The sequence below is a fragment of the Hippopotamus amphibius genome, chromosome 10 (genome assembly GCF_030028045.1).
Source record: "Hippopotamus amphibius kiboko isolate mHipAmp2 chromosome 10, mHipAmp2.hap2, whole genome shotgun sequence".
NCBI classification, from domain to species: Eukaryota; Metazoa; Chordata; class Mammalia; order Artiodactyla; family Hippopotamidae; genus Hippopotamus; species Hippopotamus amphibius.
The window spans coordinates 60,027,842-60,040,461 of NC_080195.1; the positions used below are offsets into that span (position 1 = coordinate 60,027,842).

General features: G+C 32.9%; 1 protein-coding gene across 1 annotated transcript in view; it reads right to left on the reverse strand.

Moving 5' to 3' along the window:
- Positions 1-12,620, reverse strand: part of NECTIN3 (nectin cell adhesion molecule 3) — a 120,799-nt gene that overhangs the window by 35,603 nt on the left and 72,576 nt on the right. Inside the window, exon 7 of the mRNA XM_057697616.1 lies at positions 11,493-11,577. Coding sequence (XP_057553599.1) covers positions 11,493-11,577 — 85 coding nt within the window. The remainder of the gene's footprint in view (positions 1-11,492; positions 11,578-12,620) is intronic.

A 12,620-nucleotide genomic window follows, 5' to 3' on the forward strand; every position in this document is an offset into this window, starting at 1 on the left:
AGTTCGGCATTAAATCTGAGTTAATATTTCAGACTTTAACATGGTTTATAAGGTACTTTAAAAGTATTTTGGTGGTAATGTCAAAAAGTTGAGGTTCATTTCCAGTTATTAGGAGTTGATAGTGATTAAATCTTTGAAAATGATGAGATATTATAGATTGGCACCTTGTCACATCATCTTACTCAAAATTAATGATGGACTGGCTATAAAACTTCCAAGCTGTTTAAAATAAATTTTCTAGGTGTTACACAGGCAGAAGGATGAGCTGACAGTGTTATAGATTCTGATGTCTTCTTTGTTCCCCCAAACTCCTGGAATAACCCTCAGCGAGCTCGGGAAGCTGACTTTGCAAACAATTAATTTCACAATCACTGCAACTCAACACCAATTACTGAGTAGCTTTTGTACAGAGCAGTTTATTAGATACCAAGAAAGGTTACAAAGGCAGTAATAAGTCATGGTTTCTACTTCTAAAGAGTTTATAATTAAGAAAATAGAAAAACAGGAGACTCACAAATACACACCTATTAAGAACAAACAGTGAGTATACAATTTTCATACTGAATCAGTTCTTATAACTCATTTATGGGTTTAAAAGGAAGAAAGAAGATGAGATGTTTTAACATAGATTCAAAGTGGAATTTTACTATAAAAAGTTGTGGGAAAAGGTGTGAATTAGATGTTCCCTCTGGATTGCTCAGAACATCTTAAAAGGCCAACATTTAGTTCTTTTACTTTAATCATCTACTTTTTTTTTTTTTTTTTGGTAATGAGTATTGGTGACTGGAATGAAGCCAGCTCTTTCCTATCATTTAATATACATAAAATAATTCAATCTATATTAGAAATCATTCTGAAGAAACTATTGCATTAATTTTTTTTCTTAAGATAGTTCTAACTTTCCCACTCAGGCAGTTCAGCTACAAATCAGAAACAATCAGGATCGAGGTCAGAGGATTTCAACTCCTTTCTGAAAAATCACATAATGAATGCACGGATGTGGGCAATACCATTTAAAAATACTGAAATGCAATTAAACTCAGAATCTTTACTGTCTAGAAATCATCTCTCCAGGTTCCCCAGATCTGTGCTGGTTTACATGTATACAGTAAGTCTGAAATAAAGTTTCTTAGAGTATTTCTATAATTTACAGCAAGTCAAAATAAGTGAATTTGAATCTTAATTATTATAACAAGATTGTTAGATCCCATTCGATTCTACTAAAAACAAGAATTAACAACATGACTCTAAAATATTTTTCCTTCATGTACCACTTACTTACATACTACTTCAAAATTTTTATTAAACATCTATCTTCTCTGTGTTTTTGGCACAGAGATGAATAGAACATATAAAGAGGTAATGGCTACTTCAGTACCATGCACCACAGAATACTATTAGAGAGGCCAGATCTTCCTAATTTCTATATTTCTCAGGTGAGATTAGAATTACTTACACTATTTACGTCTCCTGAGGATACTAGATACTGAAGGAAAGCTAGTGACCAAAAAAAACTACTGTCTTTGAATTAATTCACTAAATTTCCTAATTGCTGATGCTTACATAGGAAAAAGAAAGAAAATGATATATCATAAAAATATATTAACCAAATTAATAGAAACTAATAAAAATAGGTATTAACACAATCCACTCCCATTCCAGAAAGAAAGCATGGCATTACATTGCCATCATATCAACTGAACTTCTTCAAAATTAAGAACTTCTGCTCTGTAAAAATCACTGTTAAGAGAATGACAAGCAATAGAATGGGAGAAAATGTTTCCAAATCATATTATCTAACAAAGGATTTGTATCAAAATGTCTTACTCTGCTTGGATTGCTATAACAAATTACCATGGATTAGGTAAAGCCATTCTTTAAGCAAAGAATAAACATTTATTTCTCACAGTTCTATGGAAGTCCAAACCTCCTACAGTCTAAGATTCTGGTTCTTGCTGAGGGCTGTCTTCCTAGCTTGCAGTCAGCTATCTTCCTGTTGTAGTCTCACATGGTAGAAAGCAGGAAGAGAAATTAGCTTTCCCCTGCCTCTTCTTGCCAGCACACTAATCCCATTATGAGAGCCCCACTCAGGGGACCTAATCACTCCCAAAGGCCCCACTGTCAATTACCATCACGTCAGTGAGGAGGGTTTCAATGTATGAATGTGTTATGCACTCCATAACACAAAACATATAAAGAACTCTCAAAATCCAATAATTCAAAAACTGCAATAAAAATGAGCAAATATTTGAACAGAGACTTCAACTAAAGAAGACAAATCAGCAAAGGAAAAATAAATGTTCCATGTATTAGTAACTAGGGAAAAAAGTTAAAACAATAATCAACTAACCACACACCTATTAGGGTCTAAAATTTTTAAAGTCTCATCATAATAAATGGTAGTGAGAGTATGGAGCAACTCCTACATTGCAGTGGGAATGTAAATGGTAAAACCACTTAGGATGACAGTTTGGCATTTTCTTAAAAAGTTACACTTTCTAAGTTACATTTACCATATGACCCACCCAAGATAAATGAAAGCATATGTTTACACAAAGACACATATAAATGTTCATAGCAGCATTGTTTACAGTAGCCCCAAACTGGAAATAATGCAAATACCCATCAATAGGTAAATGTATAGTATAAACAAAATGCAGTATTCTCTACAAGGTATACCTATCTAAAAGGAATGAACTATAGACCAAAACAACATGAAAAAAATCTCAAAATCATTATCTGGAGTGAAGGAAGCAAAACCAAAAAAGAGAACCTACGGTATGACTGTTACATAAAATTCCAGAATATTTAAACTAATTTATATAGATAGAAAGCAGATTAATAGTTGGTTCCCTGGGGATGTAGAAGGGGAGCAGGGAAATGACAAGACAGAAAGATTACAAAGGGGCACCAGGAAACCTGAAAATGATTAATATGTACATTATCTTGATTGTGGTGATGTATGTATGTACGTGTTTGTGTATTTGTTGCATGCCAATTTTACGTCAATAAAATTCTTTCTAAAAAAGGGAAAAAACAACATCATAGGCATTTATCTATTTGTCACTAAAATGTAAGCTCCATAAAGACAACAGTTTTTAACTCTGTTTTATTAACTATGTATTCCCAATATTGACACACATTAGTACTTAAGAAATATGTTTGATTAATGGGTGACAGAGAAAAAACAAAACAGAACTATGAATCAAAAGATGTAAACTCCATTTTAATTTCATTTCAAACACTACTAAGCTTATAGTAAAAGTCTCAATAATTTCTAAAAGAAATATATGCCAGGTTTACATGAGTCAATGTAGTATCAGTTTTATCCTTCTACTGAAATAATCCCACTGCTTGCGCTCTTTAATAATTTTCTAAGAATTACATAGCTTCTTTTCAACTAACAATAATAATAATAATAATTGCAAACACACAGTATTTACAATGTGCCAGGCACTGTTTCAAGGATATAACATATGGTATTTATTAATCTTTAATTTGCTGTTGTTTTTTGTAGGTCCTTTTCTTCTCTTATGTTTCCCACTTAGAGAAGTTCCTTTAGCATTTGTTGTAGGGCTGGTTTGGTGGTGCTGAATTCTCTTAGCTGTTGCTTGTCTGTAAAGCTTTTGATTTCTCCATCAAATCTGAATGAGATCCTTGCTGGGTAGAGTATTCTTGGTTGTAGGTTCTTCCCTTTCATCACTTGAAATATATCATGCCACTCCCTTCTGGCTTGCAGAGTTTCTGCTGAGAAATCAGCTGTTAACCTGATGGGAGTTCCCTTGTATGTTATTTGTTGTTTTCCCCTTGTTGCTTTTAATAACATTTCTCTGTCTTTAATTTTGGTTAATTTGACTACTATATGTCTTGGTGTGTTTCTCCTTGGATTTATCCTGCCTGGGACTCTCTACGCTTCCTGGACTTGGGTAGCTATTTCCTTTCCCATGTTAGGGAAGTTTTCAACTATAATCTCTTCCAATATTTTCGCAGGTCCTTTCTCTCTCTCGTCTCCTTCTGGGACCCCTATAATGCGAATGTTGGTGTGTTTAACATTGTCCCAGAGGTCTCAGGCTGTCTTCAGTTCTTTTCATTCTTTTTTCTTTATTCTTTTCCACATCAGTGATGATCACCATTCTGTCTTCCAGGTCACTTATTCTCCCTTCTGCCTCAGTTAATCTGCTATTGGTTCCTTCTAGTGTATTTTTCATTTCCGTTATTGTGTTGCATATCTCTGTTTGTTTGTTCTTTAATTCTTCTAGGTCTTTGGTAAACTTTTCGATCTTTGCATCCAGTCTTTTTTCAAAGTCCTGGATCATCTTCACTGTCATTATTCTGAATTCTTTTTCTGTAAGGGTGCCTATCTCCTCTTCATTTAGTTGTTTTTCTGGGGCTTTATCCTGTCCCTTCATCTGGTACAAAGTCCTCTGCCTTTTCATTTTCTCTGTCTTTCTGTGGCTGTGGTTTTCAGTTCCACAAGACGAAATACTGCTGATACTGCTTGATCTGCTGTCTGCCCTCTTGTGCACTGATATTTTATTTGAAAAGAAGACATGCAGATGGCTAACAAACACATGAAAAGATGCTCAACATCACTAAGCATTAGAGAAATGCAAGTCAAAACCACAATGAGGTATCACCTCACACGGGTCAGAATGGCCATCATCAAAAAATCTAGAAACAATAAATGCTGGAGAGCCTATGGAGAAAAGGGAATCCTCCTGGACTGTTGGTGGGAATGTAAACTGGTACAGCCACTATGGAAAACAGTATGGAGGTTCCTTAAAAAACTAAAAATAGAACTACCATATGACCCAGCAATCCCACTCCGGGGCATACACCCTGAGAAAACCATAATACAAAAAGATACATGTACCACAATGTTCATTGCAGCACTGTTTACGATAGCCAGGACATGGAAGCAACCTAAATGCCCATCAACAGATGAATGGATAAAGAAGATGTGGCACACATATACAATGGAATATTACTCAGCCATAAAAAGGAATGAAATTGAGTTATTCGGTGAAGTGGAGGGACCTAGAGTCTGTCATACAGAGCAAAGTAAGCCAGAAAGAGAAAAACAAACGGACTTGAGGATATGGGGTGGGGGAGAGGGGGAGGGAAAGGGAAGCTGGGACAAAGTGAGAGACTAGCATTGACATACATACACCACCAAATGTAAAACAGACAGCTAGTGGGAAGCTGTTGCATAACACAGGGAGATCAACTCGATGATTACTGACGACTTAGAGGGCTGGGATAGGGAGGGTGGGAAGGAGTCGCAGAGGGAGGGGGTAAGGGGATATATGTATAAATACAGCTGATTCACTTTGTTGTACAGCAACAACTGGCACAGCAGTGTAAAGCAATTATACTCCAATAAAGAGCTTACAAAATTTAGATATTATTAGTTTATAAATCAATATTTCATCCAAGCTTTGTTTAATCACAAAACTTTTTCCTTCCTCAGATCAGAGCAAGGCCCTATAATTCTTTCACTACTGATCTCAATAATTACCACTACCTATTAACTGGAGGCAACATGCAGGATAAAAACTTTTTTGTTACTTGAGGGCAAAACCATCCTAGAAATACTTAGGATTCATTTACTTAAATATTCCACTCAGTCATTTAGTTTCTTCGAATGTGGAAGAAAAATGTTAATTCTTTTATCATTTTCCTCTCTCCCTTCTCCCTGACTCCAAAGCCTGTATCTACTGATATCTGGTATCTGGAAACATGTTAAAATATTCAGACCCAGGGAGAAGACCAGACCACTGATGATAATTAACAAAACAGCTTATGTAAAAATACTATTGGAAACTCGTAGTGATATGTTGGAAAGATGAGTTTTGAGGAGAAATAATGAGAATCTATAAACTATACAGGATAGTGGGGTGAACAGGTTCAAGAAAGCCTTAAATGAAATGAGGTATGATTGGTAACTGAAATTAAGGTACCTGGAGGGCATATCTCTAACTTCAGAACTTGATAACGAGTAGGACCATCATGTCTCTAAAACCATACAATTTGATAACATTAGAGCTCTGGTTGTAACATGGTTTCTTAATTTCCCAATCTTCTTATTTTATCATATAAATCTATGGGAATATATGATTCATCTTACTTAACACTGTATACCACAGATTTGGATACCAATGAACAATGTACATACTATTCACGCTGGAATCAAAATAAAAAAATTTTCATATCTACTTATAAAATATTTAAATAGCACACAAAAGAATGGCAGTTTGCAGGGGGAAAAAAAGACCCCTTTAAACACTTGAAAAGATGCTGAAACTCTCTAATAATGAGATTGCAAAATTGCAATTATATATTTACTATTTTTCACCTATCAGATTACCAGTAATCAAGTGGAATACATAATACTGTTGGTGAGAATGTGGAGAAACAGGCACTTTCAAGTATTACTCATACGAGTGCAAAGCAGTACAATATTTATAGAGGACAATTTGACAGTATCTATAAAAAATATAAACATTTACTATTTGATGTAGCAAGATCAAGTCTAAAAATTTATATTGCAGATTATACTTGCATCAATAGAAAATAGCATATATACAAAGCTAGTCACTGCAGCATCAATGGTTTATTAAAATATTTTGACATTACAAACTATGCAGTATATACACATTAGAATCTTACAGACATAAAAAAGAATGAGAATGCTCTGCATCCCAACAAAGAAAGATCTCCAGTATATCTTAAGAGAAAATGGCAACATGTATAACAGTGTATATATGTTCCCTTTTGTTCAAGAAAAGATAAAATGTGTGTGTTTCCTTGTCTATGTTTTAAATAAACCATATGAAGACAAACAAGAAATTTATAAAAACAGTTTCCTGTAGAAGGTGGTGAGGGTAGGTTAAATAGGAATGGAAATGGTAGCAAGACATTAGAAAATACCCTTCTATACTGTTTTGTATGTATTATCCACTCAAAAAAAATGTAGAAACACTCTTCCTCTATTACACTCTGCCATGAACATTTACAAAAATTTACTATAGAATATGATATATGATAGTGAATTATTGGGAAAAAATTATAATTTTTCCAGAGAGTAAATTCTGCTGAAATACTATCAGATGCAAACTATTATATATAAAATGGATAAACAACAAGGTCCTACTGTATAGCACAGGGAACTATATTCAATATCATGTAATAAATCATAATGGAAAAAATATGAAAAGAATATATATACATATACACACACATATATATGTATATATATATATGTATAACTGAATCACTTTGCTGTACACCAGAAAATCAACTATACTTCAATAAAAATTAAGTTAAAAAAAACCAGTGTATCTTGCTTTAAGAAGAGAAACACAGAACAACATAACAAAACTAAGAGTTCAGAAATATACCTAATAAATACAGGAATTTATTTTAGGATAATAGTGTCCTCAAATCATAGAAAAGGACAGACAAGTCAATAATTTTTGGACAACTGGTTATACCACTGGGGAAAAAAAAACAGGTCACTACCTTACATCATAAGCAAAAATAAGTTCCAGATTATGTAAAATAAAATAAAACACCCCATAAAACTGTTAAGAGTTTTATATGATTTTTTAACATTTCAGATCAGGGGGGGAGGAGGAATGGGAGAAGTCTTTTTAGATAATATATAACTTCCAGAAACTATAAGGAAAAAGATAAAAAAATTTTAACTACATAGAAACTTAAACATTCTGTATAAGACACTATAAAGTTAAAAAGAGACGAATATAAGACAAAAAATTACTGTCCATATCAAAGAGCTGCTAAAAAATTAACAAGCAAAGTTCAAAAAGTAACTAAAAATGTGAAAAATGAGGCCAAATAGGTGGTTTACAGAACTACAAATAGGCAATCAATTATGAAACTTCTTCCAGGAATCTGCAAAGCCTTTAAATGAACTATTTTTCCAGTTTTATCAAACTGGAAACAACAACAAAAGTTCTACTAAACAGTATTAGAGAGGGAAATGGGTTTTAATATAGTATTTATAGGAATATAAATTAATAGTTAGTTTGGCCAACAATGTGACACCTATTTAAATGTAAAAAAAATTCACAGTAATTCTATTGCTTTGCATATATTTTATAAATACATGTGTACAATAAATTATATAAAAGTATGCTCAATGCAACAATTATTGTAATAGAAAAAAAATGTTAAAAAAAACCTAGGAAAATCATTAGGTAATTTGTGGTATAACACAATGCTGTAATATTCAAGCCATGAAAAATGGGATAGAGAAACAGCAATAGTTCTCAAACCTGAATGTGCATTATAATTCACCCGGTAAGCTAGTAAAATGCCATTGTCTCCAACCCCTGGGATTCTGATTCAGTAAAGCCAAGACTGTGTTCAAAAATCTTCATTTTTAATAACCCAGAGGATTTTGATAAAGGTGGCAACATTAGTCACTGAAATAGACTGTAATAGAGTAATAGAGTGGAAAAAGCAGTTTCTAGAACAATATGTATTATACGACCACTTTATGTTTTTAAAAAAACTACTTGAAGATGTAAATATGGATGATGTATACTTCAAAGTAAACTTGTGGAAAAAAGTCTAGGAGGATATTTAAATTCATAACAATGGTGACCTCTGGGGAAACAAATAACATATTTGGGGATAGAGGGATGAAAGAGAACTTTAACAGTTAACTATGAATTTCTGTAGTATTTGGATCTTTTGGTACCAAAAATATACTCATGTATTACCTATAACGTTAAGAAAATAAACCATAATAAAAAGGTAAAATACATTTTAATGTCATGAGTTAATATTTGTTTCCTAAATGAAGACTCACTTTTGTAGGGTTATCAACTAATAACATGACAAGCTGGTGGTATTTCTTAATTATTCTTTGCCTTCAGGCAAGACATTCTTCTTTTATTTTAGAAGCATTTATAAGTATTTTATTTCCCTCATACTTATGCGTGCCTCCGTGCATCTTTTCTGCGGTATGGTAACAGTTCCCTTCCCACTCAAGGAAATCACTTCTTCACAATACCAGGCCTCATTCTCCTAACATATTTAGAGGGAAAATTCTCAGTATGATTTTTGGCACTATTACCACAAAAGTAATGGTTAAGCAAGGAATACAAACATAAGTAGTAAGGAACTCTTTCTTCCTGTGGTTTCCCAAGGGTAGAACACTGATGGGGTAGGACAAGTGGGACTCTCGTCCTTAAAGCCATGGTAGTATTTGGGAGCATGGCCTGGCTGTGAGGGCTGAGCACTAATGACTTCAATTAGGAATTACCTCATGAGTTTAAAGTTGACAAGTTATCTACTGAATCGGAACATCATGAATGCATTTACTATTACAGCAGCTATCGTTGCACGAAACTAATTAGATAGTAACTACACACTTACACATTTCTTGGTAACTGGGAAACAGTTCTATGTATTTTGCACTTTGATCTGACAACATTAATTAAAACACAAACTGCCACATAATCAACATGACACTACATTGCATGAATCATAACAAATTATCTTACTGATGGATAATGATTTTAGCCTAAATTATTCTTAAAATTTTCATAGAATTAAGAATTATTTTATCTCCAACTCAAGTTTTCACTCTCCTAAGCAAAATGACAGCAACCAACCGACCCTTAGCAATATTTTATAGACTCAGTTTTATAGCTAGAAGAGGGAAACAATCAATCATGCCTTTCACCTGCTTAATTTAACAGATTGGGGAAAAAGCCACAATAGTACTAAACGGTTTCTGACTCCCAAAGTCCAATATTTGTTATCCACTGCAGATGCTGTCCCACCAATTTCCTTTCTAAAATTTCCATTACTCTTTCACATAACTGTTCATTTCCACCTAGATTTATGCTTGTGATTACATAATTTACTCTAATCAACAACTGAGTAATTTTATCACATTCATCAAAAATCCTACTTCCAAAATTGATCCATCCATGAAGCCTTCTCTGACTCCAAGGATAAACACTGCAGTTTGTACCACTGTCAAGTCATCCAAGAAAAATCTTCCTTTTGTGTTCATTTAGCAGCGCTTACATATATAGAAATTATATTTTCTTAACTAAAACCCAGGACACATCATCTGAGCCAAATGATTTTTTTTCAATTCATAAACTTTTGTAAATATTTAATTTGAAAATATTAAATAACAAGTAATATAATAAATTGATTTTATGGAAAAGAATAAAATTATATGCAATTAGGGTTGTACTAAAAAATTACTAACAATGGTCTTAAAAAATTCCCACACCTGAATCTAGAAATCCTCCAGTTAATGACTAGCTTTGTGGAGGGAGGAAGACAGCTATCCATCTGCAGCAGTTAACAACACTGCCAGTTAAATATTTTGTTAACATTTCACACTACTTGTCAAGTTATTTGCCAAGAGAGATGTAAGGCTATACTCTTCATGTGCAAACAGGAGTTCTGAAAAGATGGCACATCTTCATCCCTAAGACACCAGACTTGCACAGGATGACAAAGCTGGTGCCCACTGTCAGCAAGTGCACATGCCATGGATGCTCCTCCCTGCCCCATGCTCAGGCAGCAGACTGATTATATGGTCAACTGAGAAACAGAAGCTGAGAACATCTTAACAGATATATTCCTTTGCAGTTTTTCCACCAAATTAAATAATCAATTGGTGCGCAAATAATTTGCCTTATTCAAGCTGAAGATATAGGGCATATTTTAGGAGAAAAATATTATAGTGTCACAGGTAATAAAACCCCAATATAGGGTTAGAGCCCCAGTAGGTTGCATGGGTGATAGATGAAAAAAACAAAAGCAAAACAATTAAAGAATAAAAGTATTCAAACATTCTGATGGCTTAAACTGTCACAAGTACAACACATTAATCCAGATATAGAATCCAAGACAGCAGCATTGAATCAATACTTTCACATGAATTACTGTAAACTGATTCCAAAAGAAATTTTAAATTAACATAAATGTAAAATGGGGCCCAATATTCATGCCCAGAATTTTAAATTGGAATATATACCTTTTGTTGCTAAATAAAGGAATGCTAAAACTAAGACCATGAGTATACTGAAAAGAAACAAAAATAAAATGCATATGCCAAGGAGAAAAACCTCTCCATCATACATTATATCCAGCCATTCAGTTTTTCTACCTTTTATTTTATATAAAAATGCACATTTTACAATGGATCTGTACATCAATAAAACTCTATTAACAATAAATCTTCAGCCATAAGCTTTTAGTAAAAATTTGTGCTTCTAATACAGTGTTGATTTCTTACCTATACTTGCCTTAACTTCTTTTGTTACCAATTTGTAGGCTAAATTTGATCCCCTGAATGTTTCAGAGAAATGATTATGTATTATTATGTAATATTTAACGTATAATGACTAGATAATATTTAGAAACAAATCATATACATTGCTTAGTATTTTTTTATTTTATTTCATTTTATTTTAAGTGTACTTAGGAACACTTACCTGATATAGAAGGTCTTTCTGAGGCAAAGGGGGAGATTGTTCTTCATACACAGGAGGTGGTTTATGTGTGGGTGGAAGGTCGATCCTGCATTAAGAAGTTTAAAAAATGTGATTGCCACATTTAGGGAAAAAAAAGAGGGGGGTGTGCAGGGGAAACAATCAAGCAATCAAGGTTCTCTTAAGTTTAGACAATATTTTCCTCATACTAATATTTGTATAAGCGTACATGTTTAATTTGGTTCTTACATTTCCATTAATCGATCATAATTGGAACAAAACAGTAAACTGGTTTTAAGCTTCTAATGTTAAGGACTAATCTGAAATAAACAATTCTTTGAAAAATTTAAAAAAAAGAAGCAACTCAAATAGAAGTATTTTTTGAAAATTATTATTAAGCTAGTAATCTAGTATATGACTAGGTAAGTATTGCACATTTTGACATGTGACTATGCCTCTCAACATTTTAAATATAGTCAAACATATGTAATGGAAAACTCTTTCCTCCAAAGTGTCATAAAAGTGATTTAAAAGGCTATATCTTAAAATGGTAATGATAAAAAAAGTTTCTACTGCATGTTGGAAATACTTTCGTAATTAGTTTTCAAAAGCTATGGTCACTCTTAGAATATTCATCATGTAAATTAAGATTTTCAATCTATAAACCATTATAAATCTTGGTACCTGAAATAAAGAGGCCATTGCATCCTTGGGAAATGAGTGCATTTTCCTTTGCCAAAATGACATAATCTACTTTAAAAAAAAGTATTTTCATATATTTTTAAATTGTTGCATTACAACAAAAATAGAATTAAGTATATCCTGTAGTTCTCTGTATTTTAGAAAATAATTTTTTATAGATTCTCCTACTTTTAAAGATCACAGATAGCTAATTTTCAGTAATTGAGATTAGTAAATCAAACAAAATTTTACCTATATTAAAAGATAAAGAGAACAAAAGCTATGGAGGCCAAAATAATTACAAATTCTCAGTAGTCTAATAACTTCTCTATGTGGGCATGAAATAATATTTTAACTGAACAGAATTCAAACAATAAATAAAATGATTACATGGATGTAATTACTAGCCTAGTAGTAAATTATGTTTTTGAAATTATAGAAAAGCTTGCG